Source organism: Oncorhynchus gorbuscha, linkage group LG03, assembly GCF_021184085.1.
Source record: "Oncorhynchus gorbuscha isolate QuinsamMale2020 ecotype Even-year linkage group LG03, OgorEven_v1.0, whole genome shotgun sequence".
NCBI lineage: Eukaryota > Metazoa > Chordata > Actinopteri > Salmoniformes > Salmonidae > Oncorhynchus > Oncorhynchus gorbuscha.
The window spans coordinates 41,883,766-41,908,616 of record NC_060175.1 but is presented as its reverse complement, the minus strand read 5'-3'; the positions used below and the strand labels follow the sequence as shown (position 1 = coordinate 41,908,616).

The 24,851-nt window shown below is 42.0% G+C and overlaps 1 protein-coding gene across 2 annotated transcripts; it reads right to left on the bottom strand.

Annotated features, from left to right (window-relative positions):
- Nucleotides 1-592: 592 nt before the first annotated feature.
- LOC124031386 (putative beta-lactamase-like 1) lies at nucleotides 593-22,089 on the bottom strand. 2 transcript variants are annotated; one of them, XM_046342549.1, is made up of 8 exons: nucleotides 21,952-22,089; nucleotides 17,009-17,087; nucleotides 15,071-15,221; nucleotides 10,967-11,073; nucleotides 9,990-10,147; nucleotides 4,777-5,024; nucleotides 3,986-4,091; nucleotides 593-3,733 (listed from the first exon to the last, which is right to left on the bottom strand). In XM_046342549.1, exons 2-8 carry the CDS (start codon nucleotides 17,069-17,071, stop codon nucleotides 2,755-2,757), a joined length of 1,812 nt encoding a protein of 603 aa, XP_046198505.1. In that variant the 5' UTR covers nucleotides 17,072-17,087; nucleotides 21,952-22,089; the 3' UTR covers nucleotides 593-2,754. The 2 variants fall into 2 exon arrangements, with proteins under 2 accessions (XP_046198505.1, XP_046198506.1); XM_046342550.1 differs by lacking the exons at nucleotides 17,009-17,087; nucleotides 21,952-22,089 and adding an exon at nucleotides 15,442-17,001.
- Between the last annotated feature and the right edge of the window lie 2,762 nt (nucleotides 22,090-24,851).

Below are 24,851 nucleotides of genomic sequence, written 5' to 3'. Positions count from 1 at the left end.
ATTAAGCAAGCTCTCATGCATACATAGGAAAATCATACAAAACAACGTGCCCTCCCAAATGTCCATTCAAATGATTTGTTCTGCTGCCGGCCCTGTTTAGCCTAATGACAGGCAGGAATTGAGTTTCAAGTAGGCCTACAATTAAAAAATTAGGCTAGGATACACGTTAAGCGAAGCTGCCATAGACCTAATATGTTAATCTTTAGGTTACTGGTTGGGCTACAATGAAATGTGTGAGTTTTCAGGTAGTAGAAGCCCATAGGACTAATAGATACAAATATTGAAGAGGATCATGGGTAGCCTAATGGCTTAATACTAGGTAGATGTATCGATTGCACATGTGAAAGAGATGTACGTACCCTAATTGAGCTATTATATCATCTCGGGTTTCATTAAAAAAGGTTATCCTTGCTTCGCTTGTTAAAACATTTCAAACTTTTTAGTAAATCTTGTTTAGCTGAGATCTTCTGTGTGTAAAGGGACGTGGGAGGGCAAACAGTGATCTAATTAAGCATTTAGCTGTTCTACAAGTTGTATGAGACAGGCGTTTACAGATTACAAGCGATTTTACAAACGTTAATGAAGATGGTTTTGGGAAATGGCTTGAAAATGTGTATATGCTCTTATGAAGGTCCTAACAATGAATTTAGCCTTAAGATGCTTTTGGGGTGTCTGTTTGTATGATCAATTTGTTGTCTGTTTTGCTAATCCGGCTAAGCAGCAACCCTCCCACTGGATTGTGGAGGCTATTTTCTCTGGCAAATGACAGCAAAAGGCAGCGATTACCTAATGGTGTATGCGCCCACTCCACCAGCGGTCTGGTGGCATCTTGTTGTGTGGAGGGTTGCCTGTTAGAGTTATTTGTGCTGCGCCGAGTTAGGCATCACCACACTTTTGAGGTTTTATTGCTTGGATTTCACTGACCCTAGTGTAGCCCACAGTGTGCTTACGACTGAGGCAGAAGAGGGTCACTAGGCAGCACGCTTATTGCGCAATACCGGGTACCAACCTGTTGGGTTGGAACTCTGGGTGGTCTGCCATGGGCCATTTCATTTGGTGTCCACTGGGGTCGGTTTAGGGCTTAATTTCATGTCCCCATAGCTATTGAACCAAGTTGACCTAAAAGGGAACATACCGATATTACTATAACTACGGGTCCCTGAAGGAGGGAAATGAGGTACAACACCTGTTCTTGGGCTTGGTGAAGAGAGGAACTGAATTGAAGGAATGAATCAGTGCCTCAGGTTTACCACCTGTGGAGGGCGGGGCTTCTGGTTAGGCAGTAGAGGGCGCTAGCACTCAAACTCCCCCATAGGTGTGTTGTACCTTGTTTCCCTCTTTGAGGGAACATTAGTTAGTCATAGCTGTATGTTTTTCCCCTACTTAGTATTACATTAGAAAATCTAAATGCCAAAGAAGAGGACCACATAAGGTTATTCTTTGTGAGTCAGTTTATGAGCTACAGATATTTGTCATATAAATCTATTCATAAGGAGGATTTAAATGAGTCCGAATTGGGATGATAACGTGCACAGTCATTCCTGGAACTATACCACTATGTTCCCAATCCCCCTTTTAAGCATATATTTTTGCTCAAAGGTTGGACTGCCAAAAGCATTTTGGTCTGTTCTCACATACAGTATACTTACTGTACAGTATGGCTACAGATACTGTAAAAGGTCTCCTTGCCAAAACATGCCAACATGATCACTATTTAAAAATGAGACTTAATTTCTGTTTGGCATGAACATATCTTGTGGATTTTTCGTAGGTCAAAAATGATCAGGCAATTCATTGATAACAAATAAAAATAAATACATGTTTTGATTAATCAAAATGAAATTCATAGGGCAAGAACAAGAATGAACTTCCACATGCAAATTAAAGTGTTACAATTTAATTGTGTTGATTGATTCCCGCATGCCATATTTCCATGCAGTTGTTTCTTACAAATGCAATGTAAGGACAGAACAAACTGATAAAAGTAACAATGTGCAGAACATAGGAAAGACTCAATAGATGGGATAGCTGACAACATCACGAATACGATGTGCACGCTTCCATGGGGCAGAAGACAGCATGTTGTTGTCATTCTGGATGGCCAGATTGTTAGAAAGAACGGCAAGAAACTGCCATGTGGGGCTTGTTTCAGCTCATGCCATCTTGTTATTGATACCATGTCTTGTTTTGAGGTGTTTTGACTGATGTCATGTCAATGCTAATATGGCAAAAAGTTGCTAGCTAGCTCACCAACAACTGTAACAATGTATTTGAGAGACAACAAGTTCTCATTGTGCAAATGTATTTATGTTTTCAAGAGACTAAATATAGTTTACATGTTGTCAACAATCTAAACCAAACCTGTCTATTTTGCCCCATGATTGCACGCGCATCGGTTTTGTTGCTAAACAACCAACCCCTCTATTACTGTGCCACAATACAGTAAATGTGTACAGTTTAATATGTTTAAGGTCAGGTTACCAACTGTATAAAAATGATGAATTTGTACAATGCCATTATTTGACATGGAAATCAAAGAAAACATTATGTACAAGAGTTGACAACAATGGGTAAATTAAACACCTTTTTGTCTAGCTGTGTACCTTATTTTGCAATGCATCATGGTATTGTCCACTCACTGTCCTGCAGCAATGTGCTCTTTCAATATAGATTATCACTATTAAATATAGGCGACAGACCCAAACAGGACCTTCATCCTGCACATTCATGCGCCTTTCCAATGTATGAGTTCAGTTAGTTCGAGAAAGTCGGCCTATGGGCTATCCTGACCACATTGTATGTATTCAGTCCTGGTGCATCGAAGCCAGGGGACAGACCTCGCTTGTCAAACACATAAAAGTTAAAGAGCTGCCCGTCTTGGGCCTCAAGGGAGACAGACGCGGTGCTGACCCGCAAGACACAAGGGTACTCTTTCTCAAACACCACCCTAAACACCCTGTCCACCAGGTAGTTGAGCTTTATTGTCCGATATCTCTCTGGGATCAGGTCCTCAATCTGGGGACCAAACTGCTGCATGATCAGAACTCCATCTGCCCCAGCTTTGATCTCATAGAAAGTGATGTTTCCGTAGGTGAAGAAGCCTATGTAAGGGTCTGGATTAGGGGGAGGGATGAGGATCTTCTTGGACTCCCGGAAAGCCCTCTCCATAGCGGGTATTATGTGGCTGTAAGCCTTGGCCAACACATCCTGCTTCTGAGGTCTGGTGCCAGCCATCAGCACTACCAGGCCCAGCTTGAGCCTGGGCACCAGTGAGAAGGTGGCTGAGTAGCCGTCTAGGTCTCCATCTTTACGCACCACCTCGTAGCCCAACTGCTCATTCACCTCCCATGGTGTGCCGGTGCGGTTGGCAAAGTAATCCTTATCACAGCGGAACAGAGGGGTCAGCATGATTTTCAGGGTGTCAGGCTCCAGGAGCTTGCGATGGTAGGCCCCCAACAGCATCATAGCCAGCTTGGCAAGGTCAGCGGCAGTGGAGAACATCTGGCCTGAGGGGCGGTACCAGCCCAGGTCATACAGAGGGGCTGGCTGGCCACTGGAGTAGACGCCCACAGCCATCTGGCTGTGGATCCCTGGGGTGATGTCGAAGCCTGTATCCTCCATCCCCAGCCGGTCCAGGATGTTATCATTGATCCAGCGCTGGTAGTCCATGCCCACCACCTTCTCAGCCATGACGTGGGCCAATAAGGAGAAGGCTAGGTTACTGTAGTGGCATCTGCAAAACACAGAGCAGCAGAGTGAGAAGTCATTCTGATAAGGCAGACTGCAGGGTTAATACAGCCCACAGGATTCATGGAATTAAACACTTGAGCCATCTATTTAAATCCAAATGAGTGTAGAAAATATGCTCCATTATATTACACACATAAATATTGACTGAATGTTAAATGGCACAAGGTCATGCACAACATTTTAATTACTATATTGCTCTTCTGATATCGAACGGTGGGAATGACTAAGGTCTTACTTGGTGCCAGGGTCTGCAACGAGGACATCGTCCTGCAGCAGATTCACTGCAGCCTGTGTTTTCCCCTTCCATAGCAGGTTGGTGGCTCTAAGTCTTCTGGGTAGACCTGCAGTTAACAAAACACAACATCTTTAGTGTTTACGTATCAAGAAAGCAAATACATTAAATACATTAATTTAGCTATTATAACCTTCATGCCTCAATGATCAAAGTGCAAACCTAATCAAATCAAATCTATGTTTCAAAGCAAGGAATTGTAGGGTGTCATATTGAAGTAACAGGCTTGGATTTTGTGGTGTAATATGCTAATAAAAAGACAAGACATACTATTCTGTGGGAGGTGTATGTCACTGGTACATTGGCCTCTATATTTGTGTAGATGTTACCATTACCAAGGTTTTTGTCAATTCAGAGCATCACCCATCAATAAGTGGAACTCATCGTCCCTCAGCACTCACAGGATCTATTTCTGATGATAAGCAAATGCAGTGACAATCTGAACAGTTTCTGTAACTTCAGAGGTGTTTAGAAGGCAATCTGGAAACCTGCTTAGAGGTTTAAGGGCTCTGAATAGAGATTGCAGTATGGTGGCATTTAAATTAAATCAATGAATAAGATCATCAATATTACATTATAGTGGCCATTTTGGTCATAATAGCATGAAAGTTTTCAACACAGCTGAGCACATAAGGTACAAAACGGGTTTTCCCTCACTGTCGTGTAAAGGGTCGGCATGACCTGGTTTCCAATCCCAGGTGGGATGGGGGGGGGCGGTGAGGTCCATATCTCACCTGAGAGCTGGCTGGCCATCCTGCGCAGGGTGACAGAGGAGGAGCGGATCTGAACCTCTCCACTGTCCAGAAAGATCAGACCGTCTGTCACGTACTTGAGCTCAGAGTCCCGTGACTTGCCCAGAGGGTTTTTAATGGTGAAGTTCTCCACATATTTCTCAAGTGGGTCATCCAGAGAGGTAATCTTCCCATCCTCCCACAGCCTGTACAGCATCAGCGTTGGGAAGATCTTTGAAAGGCTGGCAATCCTGTAGGGCAGGAATCAAACAGGTGTTAATTACTACTGTAATTCCCCTGATGCCTGCAAAAAGCTTTTAAAGAAATCATTACAACAAAAACTATGGCAAGCACGCACAAATGAGTACTATTCTTCTTATTGTAACATTCTTTCATTTGTACATGCACTCTCTAAAGCTTTCTACACTCAGGCTTTTGACCTCACAATGTTTTCTCTGCCTCATCTCGCAGACATTCTTGCAACAGCATAATTTTTAACTCCATTAACACACTGAGGGGTTTGGAGTTTAAAATGACATCTTCATAGCACAGTATATGTCTATTCAAGGGCCATGCTGACACCACTCAAGACAGGGCTGGAGAAAATCTGGAGCCAATGTTGATGAAGACATGATGAATAATAGCCCATACAGAGTTCAAGACATAAAGTTGGTCAGTATTCATTCAAAGGCGCATGGCAGACAAGAGTATTGCAGTCGACTTTTAAAGGTAATTTACACTTAATCCGCTTAATTTACCGTGAATGCAATCTCCACAAACACCAAGTAAATTGGATTTGAAACGGGCATTGTTGACGGTACAATGGGCTTGTCGACAACACTCCTTTGATTTCATCCCGGCCATACATTTTCAAGCCAATTTTGGGTTCCAATTTATTGCTGAGATGACAACATACCACAAATCTGAAGAAGAAAAATACAGCAGTGCTGCCAAGGCAGCAACGACTCTTCCTGGGCTCCAGCAAAATTAAGGAGTTATAAAAAATGCTAAACATTACAATACATTCACAACAGATTTCACAACATATTAAGTGTGTGCTCTGTGACGACCCTCCCACTCTGTCTGCCGAATTCTTTCTCTTTGCTCTTGTTTTCCTTAATAGGATGTCGGTGTCCCAGGATAAATACACCTCTTCCCCACTCATTGAGGAGACTCTCTCCATGCAGACACAGATTTTGGTTGTGGCTGTTTTTGGTGGCTGTTTTTGGTTGTTTGCGGTTGTTTTTGCGTTGACACCTTTCAACAACCCTCATTATCACATTTATGCACGCAACCACTCACTTACTGACTACACACACCATTGTTAATTATATTTAGTTTACTTTAGTTAATAAATATATTTTGTTATTCCTTATCTCCACGTTGTCTCACTTTTTTTAACACACATTGAGCCGGTTCGTGACAGCCCTCAGGCCCCTACTCTACTATCACATATCTACAACACAGAATCCATGTGTAGGTGTGTGTATAGTGCGTATGTTATCGTGTGTATGTATGCATGTGTCTGTGCCCATGTTTGTGTTGCTTCACAGTCCCCGCCCTTCCATAGGGTGTATTTTTACATTCCACATGACTCACTTGATGTGGAATGTAGCCATGTAGTCATGGCTCTATGTAGTACTGTGCGCCTCCCATAGTCTATTCTGGACTTGAGGACTGTGAAAAGACCTCTGGTGCCATGTCTTGTGGGGTATGCATGGATGTCCGAGCTGTGTGCCAGTAGTTCAATCAGATAGCTCGGTGCAATCAACATGTCAATATCTCTCAGAAATACAAGTAGTGATGAAGTCAATCTCGCCTCAACTTTGAGCCAGGAGAGATTGACATGCATATTATTAATGTTAGCTTTCCTTGTACATCCAAGGGCCAGCTGTAATGCCCTGTTCTGAGCCAATTGCAATTTTCCTAAGTCCCTCTTTGAGGCACCTGACCACACGACTGAACAGTAGTACAGGTGCGACAAAACTAGGGCCTGTATGACCTGACTTGTTGATAGTGCTGTTAAGAATGCAGAGCAGAGCTTAATTATGGACAGACTTCTCCCCATCCTAGCTACTGTTGTATCAATATGTTTTGACCATCAAGTTTTACAATCCAGGGTTATGCCAAGCAGTTTAGTCTCCTCAAATTGCTCAATTTTCACATTATTCATCACAAGATGTAGTTCAGGTTTAGGGTTTAGTGAATGATTTGTCCCAAATACAATGCTTTTAGTTTTTAAATATTTCGGACTAACATTCCTTGCCCCCCCATTCTGAAACTAATGGCAGCTCTTTGTTAAGTGTTGAAGTTATTTCAGTCACTGTGGTAGCTGACGTGTATAGTGTTTTACTCAAAGCCAGTAAGGGGCCTAGACAGCTGCCTTGGAGAATTCCTTATTCTACCTGGATTTTGTTGGCGAGGCTTCCATTAAAGAACACCCCCTGTGTTCTGTTAGCCAGGTAACTCTTTATCCACAATATAGCAGGGTGTGTAATGCCATAACACATACGTTTTCCGGCAAAAGACTATGATCAATAATGTCAAAAGTCACAATGAAGTCTAACAAGAAAGCCCCGACAATCTTTTTTAAAATAAATTTCACTTAGCCAATCATCAGTCATTTGTGTAAGTGCTGTGCTTCTTGAATGTCCTTCCCTATAAGCGTGCTGAAAGTCTGTCAATTGGTTTACTGTAAAATAACAATTTCAAAAGTCATGATTTGGATGGGCACACACTTGTCTACAGTATATAAGGTTGCACAGTTGACAGTGTATGTCGGAGCAGAAATCAAGCCCTGAGGTCGAAGGAAGTGTCCGTAGAGCTCCGAGACAGGATTGTGCTGAGGCACAGATCTGGAGAAGGATACCAACACATTTGAAGGTCCCCAAGATCAGTCGCCTCCATCATTCATAAATGGAAGAAGTTTTGAACCACCAAGACCCTTCTTAAAGCTGGCCGCCCGGCCAAACTGAGCAATCAGGGGAGAAGGGCTTTGGTCAGGGAGTTGACCAAGAAACCGATGGTCATTCTGACAGAGCTCCAGAGTTCCTCTATGGAGATAGGAGAACCTTCCAGAAGGACAACCATCTCAGCAGCACTCCACCAATCAGGCCTTTATGCTAAAGTGGCCAAATGGAAGCCACTCCTCAGTTAAAGGCTGTCACGCCCTGACCATAGAGAGCCTTTTTATTCTCTATTTTGGTTAGGTCGGGGTGTGACTAGGGTGGGTAATCTAGGTTGTTGTATTTCTATGTTGGCCTGGTATGGTTCCCAATCAGAGGAAGCTTATCGTTGTCTCTGATTGGGGATCATATTTAGGCAGCCATTTCCCCACTGTGTTTTGTGAGATTTTGTTTTGAGTTAGTGAATGTGGCACCTCTGATGTCACGGTTCATTGTTTGTTTCTTTTTGTTTGGAAGTTTCACGTAAATAAATATGTGGAACTTTAATCATGCTGCGCCTTGGTCCGTCTCTCCACACAACCGTGACAAAGGTACATGACAGCCCGCTTGGAGTTTGCTAAAAGTTACCTAAAGGACTCTCAGACCATGAGAAACAATATTATCTCGTCTGACGAAACCAAGATTGAACTCTTAGGCCTGAATGCCAAGTGTCACGTCTGTAGAAAACCTTGCACCATCCCAACGGTGAAGAATGGTGGTGACAGCATCAAGCTATGGGGATGTTTTTAGTGGTAGGGACTGGGAGACTAGTCATGATCGAGGGAAAGATGAACGGAGCAAAGTACAGAGAGATACATCATGAAAACTTTCTCCAGCTCGCTCAGGATATCAGACCAGGGTGAAGGTTCACCTTCCAACAGGGCAACAACCCTATGCACACAGCCAAGACAATGCCGGAGTGGCTTCGGGACAAGTCTCTGAATGTCCTTGAGTGACCCAGCCAGAGCCTGGACTTGAACCAGATCGAACATCTCCAGGGACCTGAAAATAGCTGTACAGCAACGCTCCCCATTCAACCTGACAGAGCTCGAGAGGATCTGCAGAGAGGAATGGGAGAAACGCCCCAAATACAGGTGTCAAAATTAAAGGTAGACTCACCGAGATGACATTGCATGCACAAAGCAAACACATACTGTAGGCTGTTTACACAGGCATCCCAATTCCAATATTTGACCAATTATTTGCATATCTGAAACCTATATGATCTATTGCTAATGTGTAAACAGCAAAAAATACACATGGAATCTGATTTTTTCACTTCTGATTCATACAACAGCCATATAAAGTGTTTTTTTTGGCACATGACCTGCCGTTACCATGACAACCACCTCGAAAGTTAAATGATCAGTAACAAGAAATGAGCATTGCATCTGTGTGATACTTCAGTGTGATTGAGGCTACATCTGTGTGACTGCTTAAATCTGAAATGGGTTACATCTAAAACCTAGTGTGGACAGTCAGAAAAAAAGATTGGATTTAGAAAGAAAATCAGATTTGGTTCTTACGGTGGCTGTGTAAACAGCCTTAGTGGGTCAATGTCCACAACAACTAAAATCGTTGAAGCTGGTCCCAAAGCTATAGTTAAATTTCAAAAATAATTTACAAAAGTTTTTTAAAGTACCACATTGTAGCAGCGTGAAGCGCACCCGTTCGTTCACATGCACAGATACTCTGTGTGACTGTGTGAGAGCGAAATCTTGCATGCTGCTCATTTAAATATCTCCGGTGTTGTTCGTTGCAGTCATCTCACTGAGTCTATGTTTAAGTAAAGTCCTAAAGCAAAGTCACGTGAATTTAACAGCTCTCATTTCATTCGGTAATGATCACTCTAACTGGAAGCTGTGCATCAGTGAATATAGATTCCTGTTGGTCAGTGTTGACAACTTTACTCTGAAACCAGAATACCTATTACAGCTTTTTGGTACATGACGGTGCATTGTAGTGGCTAACTGTGTCAGAGGCTAATTGCTGTGTGACATCAATGCCTCTATCAAGAGCAGCAAGAAAGCAGTGACTGATAGGACATTCACATGCTCAGAGCACGTAATACGTAATAGAATGTAATAGTGCTATGATTGCAAGTTAATGCAATCGGACAACAGAATTACACGCATGTCCCCGAATTAAGAAATGAATAAGAAAGGGTTAAGGGTGCTTATAATTAATGACCATGAAACCAAAAAGAACAGACCGGTCTTGGTCATCACTCTGGAGGACCCAAAGAGCCCTGAGATCTCTGCTGCTCCTTACCTATAGATGGTGTATTCATTGGGTGGAGCTGAGAGTGGGTCACTTCCGTTCCTCTTGCCAAAGTTACCAGTCCACAGAACGGTGTCATTGAAAATCACAATGGCCGACAAAGAGGGAAGACTGGCAGGGTTGACACTCTGGCGCAGCAGTGTGTCCACCTGAGTGAGAACATAACACTTATAAGCATTTATATCGACTACTACAGCTGTAAACACTACAAAACAGAAATTCTTATTGAGAAACAAATTGATTCAGAGACTCTCCCTCAAGGTTGAACTGTAGTTTCAGGAAACAAGACTTTCAAAAGTTTCCCTTTGTCTTGAAACTTTTTAAGGCACTATGTGGACAAAAATAGTCTGCTTCCTATTGATTTGTTGTGATGTAGGTGCATTTACTGCCAAGGCTTGGCAGATGCTGAATGAACTGACATTATTCTTAACTGTCACAGGTAATAGGCAGATGGAATGACTTCATACAATGGACACAGTCAGAATGACAATCTACCTTATAGATTACGTCTCTCTCTGTTTTTATGAGGTGCAAAGCAGTAATGTCTTAATGTATGCAGGGATATTCAGTTAGTACAAAAGTTACAAGGAGTTCCAATGTGGTTTTGTCATTCTGAGGACATTGTTAATAGGATTCCAATGGGAATTTCAACACTCATCCATAATAGACCGCTGCTTATATAGATATGTGCTGGGACTGGTAAGACTGCTCTCCTCTCCTCTCTGTTTTGTAGAATGCCCTTCACTGTCTGAGTTATATTAATGCAGGAACCGGTCATGTCCAACTCAGAGGCTTCTTTATCAAACATACTTTCTTTATCAAACATATTTCTCTGCGTGGTAATACAACCTCTCTGGGGGAGTGTGTCTAGGAAATTGTTAGAAAGCTTTATCACTAACACATGTTCCCTGTTCTTAGTTGGACATGACAGAATGTGCATAGTCTGAATGGCCCAAGGGAGCTCTTACCTTTTCTAGTGCCTCTTTCAGGGTAGGGATAGGGTGTTCCAGGGGGAGAGGCTCAGGGAAGCGTGGGCACATCCGTTCTGATTTGGCATTGCCTCCCATGCCTTCATCTGGCAGAGAGACAGAGACAGATATAGGAAGAAGGGGAAAGAAGTTGGGCGTTTATTGAAATTCACACTTGATGTTGGTGGAGTAATATGTATGACATGACAAGGAGACGAACACAATGTGCCATAATGGACTTGCACAGGACTTCATTAATCACCTGAGTTCCCATGTCTGTAGGCTACCACAAAGGATCCGATTTGCACACAAACACAGTCATAAAGGTGATTAATTTCGAACGCACTGTGAATTTCGAATGAGCAGTTAACGGAGACTTTCATTTACACAGGATTAGATCTTGCCTTTATAGCTCCTAGAGTTACTATAGTCAACAGGCCCATGGGCCTACAGTATGTTAATGAATTCCGATTCAGTACTAGATCATACAGCCATGGTGTGCAACTGAAAGAGTAAAAGTGTAAGAAGCAGCACAGTAAAGAATGCAACTAAAGTGTCACGTTCTAACCATAGTTCTTTTGTGTTTTCCTTGTTTTAGTGTTGGTCAGGACGTGAGCTGGGTGGGCATTCTATGTTGTGTGTCTGGTTTGTCTATTTCTATGTTTGGCCTGATATGGTTCTCAATCAGAGGCAGGTGTTAGTCATGGTCTCTGATTGGGAACCATATTTAGGTAGCCTGTTTTGTGTTGGGATTTGTGGGTGGTTGTTTCCTGTCTTTGTGTTTTCTGCACCAGATAGGGCTGTTTCGGTTTTCACGTTTATTGTTTTGTATCCTGTTCATGTTTGAGTAACCTTATTAAATTACCATGAACTATAACCACGCCAATCCTTCCCAGGAAGAAAGCCGTTACATAAAGCCTAGGGGTAAAGATGAATTTGGAAAATAAAACCATTGACTACATTTTATATTTCTCTAGAAGTTCTCTATAATATTACTTTCTCAGATAGCTGCCACAGAAACTTTTAGCAAAGAGGAAATTAAGGGGAAAGTACAGTAGCATCTCACTGTCATCAGAAATAGGCGGACAATCTAAAAACACCTTTAGCACGACATTAGGTTGCTTCACTGTGAGCACTGTAGGGGGAAATTCTTTGATGAATTATTTCCTGTGTTTGATTTGGTTATCTACTGTAATGTTGATTATGAATGATATGCAATACAAATGATTATACGAGCGGAGAGATGCTGACATAGGCATTCCATTGTTTGGAGTAACCGGAGTTAACCATATATTTTAAATATGATGTTGACCTGACCAAACATGTCATGTTCTCATGTTAGTCTGCAATTATCTGTTGTAACTGACTACTGATGACCATTTTACTTCTAAAACAGACCTTTGGCCTGTTTAAGTGCTGATGTCACAGTTGAAGTATGATGTTTGCATACACCTTAGCCAAATACATTTAAACTCAGTATTTCACAATTACTGACATTTGATCCTAGTAAAAATTCCCTGTCTTAGGTCAGTTAGGATCACCACTTTATTTTAAGTGTCAGAATGTCAGAACAATAGTAGAGAGAAATAGTTATTTCAGCTTTCCTTTCTTTCATCACATTCCCAGTTGGTCAGAAGTTTTCATACACTCAATTAGTATTTGGTGGCATTTCCTTTAAATTGTTTAACTTGGGTCAAATGTTTTGGGTAGCCTTCCACAATAAGTTGGGTGAATTTTGGCCCATTCCTCCTTACAGAGCTGGTGATACTGAGTCAGGTGTGTAGGCCTCCTTGCTCACACACACTTTTTCAGTTCTGCCCACACATTTTCTATAGGATTGAGGTCAGGGCTTTGTGCTAGCCAATCCAATACCTTGATTTTGTTGTCCCTAAGCCATTTTGCTACAACTTTGAAAGTATGCTTGGGGTCATTGTCCATTTGGAAGAGCCATTTGTAACCAAGCTGTAACTTCCTGACTGATGTCTTGAGATTCAATATATCCACATAATTTTTTCCCTCATGATGCCATCTATTTTGTAAAGTGCACCAGTCCCTCCTGTAGCAAAGCACCCCCACAACATGATGCCGCCACCCCCGTGCTTCGAGGATGGGATGACGTTCTTCGGCTTGCAAGCCTCCCCCTTTTTCATCCGATGGTCATTATGGGCAAACAATTCTATTTTCATTTCATCAGACCAGAGAACATTTCTCCAAAAAGTACGATATTTTTCCCCATGTGCAGTTGCAAACCATAATCTGGCCTTATTGTGGTGGTTTTGGGGGCAGTGGCTTCTTCCTTGCTGAGCGGCCTTTCAGGTTATGTCGATATAGGACTCGTTTTACTGTGGATATAGATACTTTTGTACCTGTTTCCTCTAGAATCTTCACAAGGTCCTTTGCTGTTGTTCTGGGATTGATTTGCACTTTTCTCATCAAAGTACGTTCATCTCCAGGAGACAGAATGCGTCTCCCTCCTGAGCGGTATGACGGCTGCATGGTCCCATGGTGTTTATACTTGTGTACTATTGTTTGTACAGATGAACGTGGTATCTTCAAGCATTTGTAAATTGCTCCCAAGAATGAACCAGACTTGTGGAGGTCTACAACTTATTTTCTGAGGTCTTGGCTGATTTCTTTTCATTTTCCCATGATGTCATGCAAAGAGGCACTGAGTTTGAAGGTAGACCTTGACATACATCCACAGGTACACCTCCAATTGACTCGAATGATGTCAATTAGCCTATCAGAAGCTTCTAAAGCCATGATATCATTTTATGGAATTTTCCAAGCTGTTTAAAGGCACAGTCAACTTAGTGTATGTAAACTTCTGACCCATTGGAATTGGGATTCAGTGAATTATAAGTGAAATAATCTGTCTGTAAACAATTGTTGGAAAAACCGACTTGCCAAAACTATAGTTTGTTAACAAGACATTTGTGGAGCGGTTGAAAAATGAGTTTTAATGACCCCAACCTAAGTGTATGCAAACTTCCAACTTCAACTGTATACTTTCTTGTAAACTCTGCAGACAGTGGCTAAGCCTGCTGTCTGAGTTGGAGTCTTTAAGAAGATTTAGTGACCTTGTTCACAGAACAGTTGTCTGCTGATATAGTGGAGGCCAGTTAGACATTTTCTTTGCTCTAATGCTGGATATTGTCTCTCTGTTGCAACTTGTATTAAACCAGAATGATTTTGATTGACTTCATCCACAACTGCTCTTCTCTTTTATTCACCTGAAAATCCATATTTCAAGCACTGTCTGTCTAATCCATTGACCACCCATAGAAAACAGCTAATAGGATTTCACAATCACACCTCAGACAACTGTAATGACTTGCTTGGAAGCACTTCAATGTATCCTCATGTGGCTTCCAGGCAAATAAATCCATTCTGAAGGGAGAACTGCCGTGTGTTGGAACTTTTCTCTATTTCCCTAAAACAAACTTTCTAACTCATTTCTAGACGTTTATTTGTGTGCAAAATCTCAGATTGTATGTGTCAACGTTAATGCAGAGGGAGCAGGAGCTACATACTGTAATCTCGGTTAACCCAGAACTAAAGTGTCAGGAAATTGGTCAGCTTCTCAATTAATTTCTGGATCCATGCGTGTTAATGGAAGAGATGATGAGATGCTAGAAAGATGAGCAGAACCGTAACAAGGAGCTCCACCCTCTTTCTTTGCAAGTTATGGGTGAAATGTCCCCTCCCTTTCAAAAATTTGAACGATGCTAATGCCTGCAAAATCATGTCTAAATAACCAGTAACAAAAAACAAAAACACTGGAATTTCTGATGCTTTCATCCTACACATCCCATTCCTCCCTGACAGATTCTATGGTAGCAGTTATGTTTCTGTAGATCTGTCCAAGAGAGATTACATGTAAAGATACTGTAATCACTAATATTCTCATAAGCTTTGAGAAATCCTTACCCATTTACCTCAGACACAATGTAACAAAACCCCAATAGATTGACAGGCTGAAATGTTTAGAGTGAATTGATGCTGTTTACTACATAATATGTTGAATTGCTTGCTCCTGACAATATTTTCAGTTTGGTACTAATGTTTTCACGGACAAGGTTGAATGCAGGGAGTGAGCCTTACCTGGCAGTAACTTTGGCAGCTGGTACTGCCAGAGGAAACATCCTGTCATGACCAGGGAGAGCAACAGGAAGAACACCATGCCCAACTGAGTCCATTTCACCTTCATCTTCTTGGTCTTGGTGAGCCCCTCAATAGCAGCAGCAGGGGCAGGCTGAAACATGCACGCCCACGCACACATACACATGCGCGGGCGCGTGCGCACACACACACACACACACGCGGTTAGGAATGGGCTTTCAGAATGCGAAGAGATCAACAGGAACGAGGGGTTTTACCATGTGGCATATGTCATTTTAGAACATTAGTGAGCTAACTTGCTGAATTATAGTACGTACAGTACTTAGATAATAAACACAATCAAGACTACTTACCACTTGACATGGATGCATTAAGGGCAGGCAGAAGATAATAAAAAACACTCTCTCTCTCACTGACTAAGCATCTGAACAATCCACTCAGCGCCATGGACCACCAACTCTCAAATTCCAATAGTGGTTGATGTTCTTCCCTGTAGGTTTCACTGTACAGGAATATGGCACAGACATGGCTTCTCATTCTTACATTTCCTCACTGGCCGTGCCATAATCCTAGCCATCAGCACTCCTCTGACAATTAAATTTCCTCTCTGACAAGCACGGGCCTCTGACATCATAATCCCCAGATTTACTCCACTAAAGCCCATCTGAGCGGGAGGGGAAATCTTAATCTCTAATCCCCCACGAATCAATTCACTTCAGTCCAGTTTCTGCCACTGCTGGGACCTACCGAGTAGTCCCGGCTGAAAAACATAGTGTCTACTCAACCCTTACAGGAGGAGGGTATGTTTGCCTCATGAGGCACATTAGCAGGGAACATGAGTTGACAAGGGAAATCACATGGGCACACAGAGTTAGAGCGCTCCATCGGACTAATATGTTAAGAGAAGGACACTGACTGAGACATCTTAGGAAGGAATACAACTTCACTCTCTCTATTCCATAGCTAACAGTCACACAACATACACACTGTACACATAGGCTGCATCCTGTAATGTACAACTATGCATAGTGTATGGGTGTATGTTCCTTGGCTATGATTCATTCATTGATTCATTGATCTATTTGTGTGACTCAGGCCTCAGGTCATTGTATCAGGTGTCAGTGGGCAGATCGTGGGCCTGAGTCTGCTCGGGGCAGACTAGGTGTTCCTAGGGTTACGGTCCTGCTTGGCTGCAGGGAGAGGTAACCACCAATATATATAAACTAAATACAGGCACCAAGCTCTAGTAATGACTGTTTGCATTAGATTTAGCTCAATAATCAATAAATTAATGAATGTTCTTGTAATCAATTATGAATGGTTGTATTTTTTTATATTTCTTTATTATTTGAATGTTTTTTAAAAATGTTTAAACAGGGTTTGGCTGTTTTCATTAAATAGATAATTGTGTTTCGATTGAACAGGGAATGGGCTTTCCAAACAGAGTAGCTAAGCAGGAATCAAGGATTTCAAGCACTTCTCAAGGTTCAGAAAAAAGTAGAACTTATATAATGCCCAACATCAAAAACCTGTCTTACTCAGCAATTACCATCTCTCATAGATTGGACTTAAGTTTCATCACATTTTCAGTGAATCATTCAATCTTTCTAAATTCAGCTAGAATGATGGCTGTTTTGTTAGCTGTGGAAGGCTGTGAATTATTGTAGGCCCAGTAATGTATTCTGATATGCATAGGACTAATGATGCTACAGAAAGAGATAATGTGTGAAAGTAATCTGGAGTTGATCCTGATTGCATAACCAGTTGATGGCTGTGGAACACGCAGCTGTCCCATTTGAACGGAGTCAGGAGATGTGGTGAGTAAGCGGCACAGAATCAGATAAGCTCCAGCGCAGACACACAAATGACCTGCAGTCTCCCACTAAGGAAGTGTGTGTAGTGTTGTATATAAGCCTTTACCTGCTGTGGCTGAACTCCATCCAAAGATGTCTCTCTCAGCACTTTGCTGCCTGTCTTCCCCATTACTCATGAGCACATTCTGAAACATGAAAAGATGTCTACATCAAACAGGACTCTTTTCTGCAGTTTTAGCAGTGAGCAATACTGAAAAGACATCACTATAGCTTTAATACCCGTATGATAGAAGTATATTAATACGATCATTTGTATAAATAATTCAATACAGCCAATAAAAAACACTTGCAGGTAGTCAATGTCAAACTGAGCCGATGAAATATCAAACACATAGATCAACACATCAAATAAGATAGTAAGGCAGGCCTTATCTAAGTGAACTATGAAGCCATCTTGTCTAGACTTTTTTTTCTGAAAGTGTGAAGAGTGCAGGTGTGCAGTCTGGCACAAGAAGATTACAATTAAAGCTGACTAAGTCACTCCTGTCATTACACCAAGCTGTCAAGCATACAGAAAGAACCAAACTGGTTTCTCAGCATAGAACAGCTCCCAGGTGCTGCCATAGATAAACACCCCTGTTGTTACTAATGCAATTCACAGGTTTCCTGATGACGCCATGGGCCGACCCCTCCTTCATTCTATTTCCTCTTATGGCCTTGGATTGCCTTCTTAATGAAGCTATTGAGACCATTTATCTGAGGTAAAGCTGGTAAATTGCATGCTTGAGTGTGTTGGGGTAGGTTCCTTGTTCCTTGTCAATCATTTGCTTTTTGGTGAAATCAGTAATCAGACAATATCTTTAAGTAAATCAATCATTAATTTATTAATGCAATTGCAGACATAGCACGAATGTTTCCGAGTAAGTTCTACAAAAGTTGCTTTAACATGCTTGCAGTCAACCCCTAGTGATGTAACTGCCTTCGTCAACACCTTCTACTCATGAGACCAAGCCCATGCATATATAGTTATACAAACTTGCAGGAGCAAACAATAGTTCCAGTGTTTTCTAAGGGCTCAGCAGTAATTTTCCACTCCCCAAATTGCTTTATAGTGGTATGACTTGTCTCTTATCTCTTTCTCTCTCATGCAGGGTTCTGTGTCATCTCCTTTAGCCTTGACAGACACCTTGTTTTGACTGCAATAACTCACACATCTCTCAGACCGTTTCTTATAAGAAGCAGAGACTAGAAAATAACTGTGGAACAATATTAAACCTTATAATGCATGTACATATTACTAATCTGCATTCCAGGACCCTATAAATGTAGTGGGGTCTTATTGCCCTTCCCCTTCTATTAATAAAACATAAGCATAATCAATTATTATAATACATCAATTATTTGGTGCAGCTCCCTGAAACCCATCAAGTGCAATCCAGCAGCATTATTCTTTTCAAAATAATATTTTAAAGTGGAACTCAAGGTTCACAAGAGTTCAACAACGTTATGACTTTGAGGTACAAGACAAATGACATTATATAGCTTCATGTATTTGGTGATTGTGTGATATTGTCATTGTGTGTGCGACAAAACTATGTTGTTTCAATGCTGGATACGGACAGTTTGAGATTCTTCATTAATTGCGAAACAAGCTTTTGTACTTTAATATTTGTTCATCCTATAAATGGTGTTGACCTGTTAAAGATGCAATGGTCTTCAAATGTTACAAAAGGTTCCTTGCTGTTTGCCTGGGCTGGGGTGATTCATATTGGATTAGATTAGGTTACATGCGCAAACAAAGGGCTTTTGGTACATCTTGTGCTTGCCAATAAAACACACAGCCCACTGCACTAAACAGTCGCAATCTTTTACATATTGACTTGTCTCCAATTCCTGTTGATCCTGTTGATCCAAATCCTGTTGATGGCCAATATTGGTTTACTTATACTGTCCAGGCATTGCTAGAAATGTTTCCCCTATAATTTGTCCAATAATTTTTCTCTTAGATGTTCTACAACAGCCACTCAGATCATATCCAAAGGAATAATTTCTTGCACATCTGGTTTAGTTATACATTAGTTGCATAATGTTTATGCAATTATCATGCAGGCAAGTTTGGCAGCAGCCAGGTTACAGTATATGATGTCATATTGATATAACATCAACAACATCATGCTTTCAACAATTAAAACATTTGTTTCAAGAATAAATTCAGATTTAAAAGTGACATTTCAGATACTGTCGTTTATTTGACTGACGTCATTGACAGATCCTGCTTTGCATTCAAAGTGAATCAAACTGAGTAATGCACTGCTCACTGAGAGGCTTAGACCTTTCCTACAAGAAATGATGATGAACTGGACATCTCGCGTAATCGTATTCATGCCCTTGAAAAGATGAACCCATTAAGGAGCGCATGCAGAAGCCATGTGAAAGGATGTTTACAAATGGATGCTATGCATTTTCTCTTCTGCTGCCAAGTGTTTTGATCTACTCACTAATAATAACGATGAATTCATACTTTAGTGACGTCGGAGATGTCTTTATTAACCATCTATAGCTGAGTCACTGACTAGCAAGCGTAACATTTCAGATTTGTGATGGCAAAAAGAGGTTGTATAGTGTGTTCTACTCCTGTAAACACTTTTGATAATTACTAATCTACTCACATACTTCCTTTTAATATTTTTTTTATTGGTTTGGGATTTGCAATTTCTCCTGTAAAAATATATCTGACAATACATATAAAATTGTTTGAAATGTTGTACACCTGTCAATATGCTAATTTGGCAAACATGAGTACAACAGAATCCAAAATGTACATTGTTTTATTCAGACTGGCTATCTGATGTACTTTAATTCAAATGTTTATCTAAATGTATTCACGTCTGTGTGCACTTGCATAGAATGCAATGTAAATGCTCAAGACAGTATAATGATCATCTCTAAAAGATTGTTGAGCAATAGTTTACTGTGAATTATGATGCTCTATTGAATTATTAACTACTAAGAACAACTGCACTGACTTAAATTCTCGGTACAGTGTTCATTTTTTCAGTATTTGTTTAAGATTTAAAATAATGTTCCAGTTTTAGAGGGCTACTATGTCTACATCATATATAGTATCAGTCAAACATTTGGACACACCTACTCATTCAAGTTTTTATTTTCTACATTGTAAAGTAACAGTGAAGACATCAAAACTACAAAATAACACATATGACATCATGTAGTAACCAAAAAAGTGATATGTGATATACTACATTATTATATATAGTACCAGTCAAACGTTTGGACACAGCTACTCATTCAAGGGTTTTACAATTTTTTGCATTGTGGACATCAAAACGATGAAATAACACACATGGATTCTTGTAGTAACCCAAAAAGTTTTAAACAACATTTATTTTATATTTGATTATTCAAAGTAGCCACCCTTTGCCTTGATGACAGCTTTGCACACTCTTGGCATTCTCTCAACCAACTTTATAAGGTAGTCACCTGGAATGCATTTCAATTAACAGGTGTGACCTGTTAATTTGTTGAATTTCTTTCCTTCTTAATGTGTTTGAACCAATTAGTAGTGTTGTGACATGGTAGGGGGGTATACAGAAGATAGCCATATTTGGTTAAAGACCAAGTCCATATTATGTCAAGAACAGCTCAAATAAGCAAAGAGAAACGACAGTCCATCATTACTTTAAGACATGAAGGTCAGTCAATCCGGAAAATGTCAAGAACTTTGAAAGTTTCTTCAAGTGCAGCCGCAAAAAACATCAAGTGCTATGAGGAAACTGGCTCTCATGAGGATCACCACAGGAAAGGAAGACCCAGAGTTACCTCTGCTGCAGATACGTTCATTTGAATTAACTGCACCTGAGATTGCAGCCCAAATAAATGCTTCACATAGTTTAAGTAACAAACACATCTCAACATCAACTGTTCAGAGGAGACTGCGTGAGTCAGGCCTTCATGGTTGAATTGCTGCAAAGAAACCACAACTAAAGGACAAAAATAATAATAAGAGACTTGCTTGGACCAAGAAACACAAGCAATGGACATTAGACCGGTGGAAATCTGTCCTTTGGTCTGATGAGTCCAATTTGAGATTTTTCGTTCCAACTGCCATGTCTTTGTGAGACGCGGAGTAGGTGAACGTATGATATTCTCGTGTGGTTCCCACCGTGGAGCATGGAGGAGGAGTTGTGATGGTGTGGGGGTGCTTTGCTGCTGACACTGTCTGTGATTTATTTAGAATTCAAGGCACACTTAACCAGCATTGCTACCACAGCATTCTGCAGCGATACACCATCCCATCTGGTTTAGTGTGCTTAGTTGGACTAGCATTTGTTTTTCAACAGGACAATGATCCAAAACACACCTGGCTGTGGAAGGGCTATTTGACCAAGGAGAGTACTGCATCAGATGACCTGGCCTCCACAATCACCTGACCTCAACCCAATTGAGATGGTTTGGGATGAGTTGGACCGCAGAATGAAGGAAAAGCAGCCCAAAAGTTCTCTGCATATGTGGGAACTCCTTCAAGAATGTTGGAAAAGCATTCCTCATGAAACTGGTTGAGAGAATGTCAGGAGTATGCAAAGCTGTCATCAAGGCAAAGGGTGGCTACTTTTAAGAATCTCAAATCTCAAATATATTTAGATTTGTTTAAAACGTTTTTTTGGTTACTACATGACTCCATGTATTATTTCATAGTTTTGATGTCTGCAATGTAGATAATAGTAAAACTAGAGAAAAACCCTTGAATGAGTAGGTATGTCCCAACTTATGACTGGTGCTGGATATAATCATGTATATCATGTATGAAACATAACATGATATGTATTGCAAAAATATTCAATCACCACATTCAATAAATGTACATTTTGTAAAATAGCATATATTTTTCTAGATTATAAAATATAACCAACCATAGCTCTTTTTGCCAAACATTACGACAACAAATGTTCTTGTCGTGAGACAACCTTAGATAAAGTAGTTATTCTTGTCCATGAAACATCGGAACCCATCAATTTTCCATAAACTTACCACAAATCTTGATTCTGGGTAGTAGGTCTTGCCCCTCTTTTACCAGAATGGAAATGTACAATATCCTGTGCTGTTGCTCTGTGTGTGTTTGGAAGATCACTGCAGCATCCTGACAGATGTTGGTATCATGGCCATGGCTAAATCCAACGTGTATCAAAACCAGGATCCTGGATTATCTGCCACTGCCATCAGCGACATCTGCCAGGAAAATGTGTGCCCCTGCAGTAGGAGAATGTGTGGGAGAGTTAGTGTGTGAGTGAGTGATTGTGCATGTGCTGTGTGTTTGTTGGTGTATGTCTGTGTCAATAAGTAAGTAATTAAATTAGTTTAAGTGTGTTTTCGATGGCAGAAAAGTCCACCAAATAAAGGGACAATATCAAATCAAATTTGATTGGTCACATGCACGTTTGGCAGATGTTATTGCGGGTGTAGCGAAATGCTTGTGTTTCTAAGCTCCAACAGTGCAGTAATATCTACCAAGTAAAATCTATCCATTTCACAACGATACACATTATTTGGACGAGCAATTTCAGAGTGGCATAGACTAAAATACAGTAGAATAGAATACAGTATATACATATGAGATGAGTAATGCAAAATATGTAAACATTATTAAAGTGATTAGTGTTCCATTATTAAAGTGGCCAGTGATTTCAATGTATGTACAGTCGTGGCCAAAGGTTTTGAGAATGACACAAATATACATTTTCACAAAGTCTGCTGTGTAACGGTGTTCGTCTGTTGAAAGAAGAGAGTCAGACCGAAATGCAGCGTGTAGGTTACTCATGACTTTAATGAAAGAAATGACGGTACATGAAATAACTGAAAGACGAAAACAACAAACGGAACGTGAAACTAATTACAGCCTATCTGGTGAATACTACAAAAAGACAGGAACAATCAACCACGAAATACAAAGCAAAACTCAGGCTGCCTAAATACGGTTCCCAATCAGAGACAACGATAAGCACCTGACTCTGATTGAGAATCGCCTCAGGCAGCCAAGCCTAACAACACCCCTAATCAGCCGTGATCCCAACTAATACAAACCCCAATACGAAAACAACATATAAACCCATGTCACACCCTGGCCTACCCAAACATATAACAAAAACACAAAATACAATGATCAAGGCGTGACAGAACCTCCCCCCTAAGGTGCGGACTCCCGGACGCACCTCAAGAGCATAGGGAGGGTTCGGGTGGGCGTCTGTCCATGGTGGCGGTTCTGGCTCGGGACGTGGACCCCACTCCATTAATGTCCTTGTTCCTCCCCTTCGCGTCCTGGGATAATCCACCCTCTCCGCCGACCATGGCCTAATAGTCCATGGTCGGACAGAGGGGCAGCTCGGGACAGAGGGGCAGCTCGGGACAGAAGTAGCCCGGGACTGAGGGGCTGCCCAGGACTGAGGGGGAGCCCAGTACTGAGGGGGAGCCCAGTACTGAGAGGAAGCCCAGTACTGAGAGGAAGCCCAGTACTGAGAGGAAGCTCAGGCAGGTAGTAGGCTCCGGTAAATCCTGGCTGGCTGGCGGAACTGGAAGATTCAGGTTGACAAGCAGATCTGGAAGATTCCGGTTGTCTTGCAGATCTGGAAGAGACTGGTTGTCTGGCAGATCTGGAAGAGACTGGTGGTCTGGCAGATCTGGAAGGGACTGTTTGTCTGGCAGATCTGGAAGAGACTGGTTGTCTGGCAGCGCTGGGCTGACTGGCGGCACTGGCGGCGCTGGGCAGACTGGCGGCACTGGCGGCGCTGGGCAGACTGGCGGCGCTGGGCAGACTGGGAGCACTGGCGGCGCTGGGCAGACTGGGAGCACTGGCGGCGCTGGGCAGACTGGGAGCACTGGCGGCGCTGGGCAGACGGAAGACTCCGGCAGCGCAGGAGAGGAGAAAGGCTCTGGCTGCGCTAAACAGGCGGGAGACTCCGACAGCGCAGGTGAGGACCGTGCAGACGCACTGGAGTTCTTGAGCACCGAGCCTGCCCAAGCTTACCTGGCTTGATGCCCGCTCTAGCCCGGCCAATAGGAAGGGCTGGTATGTGCCGCACCGGGCTATGCTCCCGCACTGAAAACACTGTGCGCTCCATAGCATAACACGGTGCCTGCCCGGTCTCTCTAGCCCAACGGTGAGCACAGGGAGTTTGCGCAGGTTTCCTACCTGGCATAACCATACCCCCTTCTAGCCCCCCAAAAAAATTTTGGGCTGCTTTTCAGGTTTCCTTGCCAACCGTGTTCCCTCGTATCGTCGGCTACTATCTCCGGCTGCCTCTGCTCTCCTTAGTGCCTCCACCTGTTCCCATGGGAGGCGATCTCTTCCGGCCAATATCTCCTCCCAAGTGTAACAACCTTTACCATCCAACACGTCTTCCCATGTCCATTCTCCGAATAATTCATCCTCCTTTTGCTGCTCCAGCTGTCGCTGCCTGTTTATACCAGCGCCTCTCCGTTTTTTAGCCGGCGTGTCTTTTTCTTTGACTCCATTCGCCTATAGTCCTCTTCACATTGCTGCAGCGAATCCCAGGCGGGCTCCTGCACTCTCTCTGGGTCGGCCGCCCACCTGTCGATTTCTTCCCACGTCATATACTCCATGCCTCTGCTGTCCATAACGTCCTCCTTTCGCTCCTGAAACTGTCGCTGTCGTAGCCAGTTTACACACTGCTCGGTCCGTGAGTGGTGGGTGATTCTGTAATGGCGTTTGTCTGTTGAAAGAAGAGAGTCGGACCGAAATGTAGCGTGTAAGTTACTCATGACTTTAATGAAAGAAATGACGGTACATGTAATAACTGAAAGACGAAAAACAACAAACGGAACGTGAAACTAATTACAGCCTAGCCCAAACCCCAATACGAAAACAACATATAAACCCATGTCACACCCTGGCCTACCCAAACATATAACAAAAA

Bases quoted from the DNA above. Each gene is read 5' to 3' on its own strand.
- LOC124031386 (XM_046342549.1), bottom strand. From the start codon at position 17,071: ATGGGGAAGACAGGCAGCAAAGTGCTGAGAGAGACATCTTTGGATGGA. The intron at 15,222-17,008 runs GTAAAGGCTTAT...TGCATGTTTCAG, and splicing joins ATGGAGTTCAGCCACAGCAG to CCTGCCCCTGCTGCTGCTAT. The intron at 4,092-4,776 runs GTGAGATATGGA...TGTTAACTGCAG, and splicing joins GATGGCCAGCCAGCTCTCAG to GTCTACCCAGAAGACTTAGA.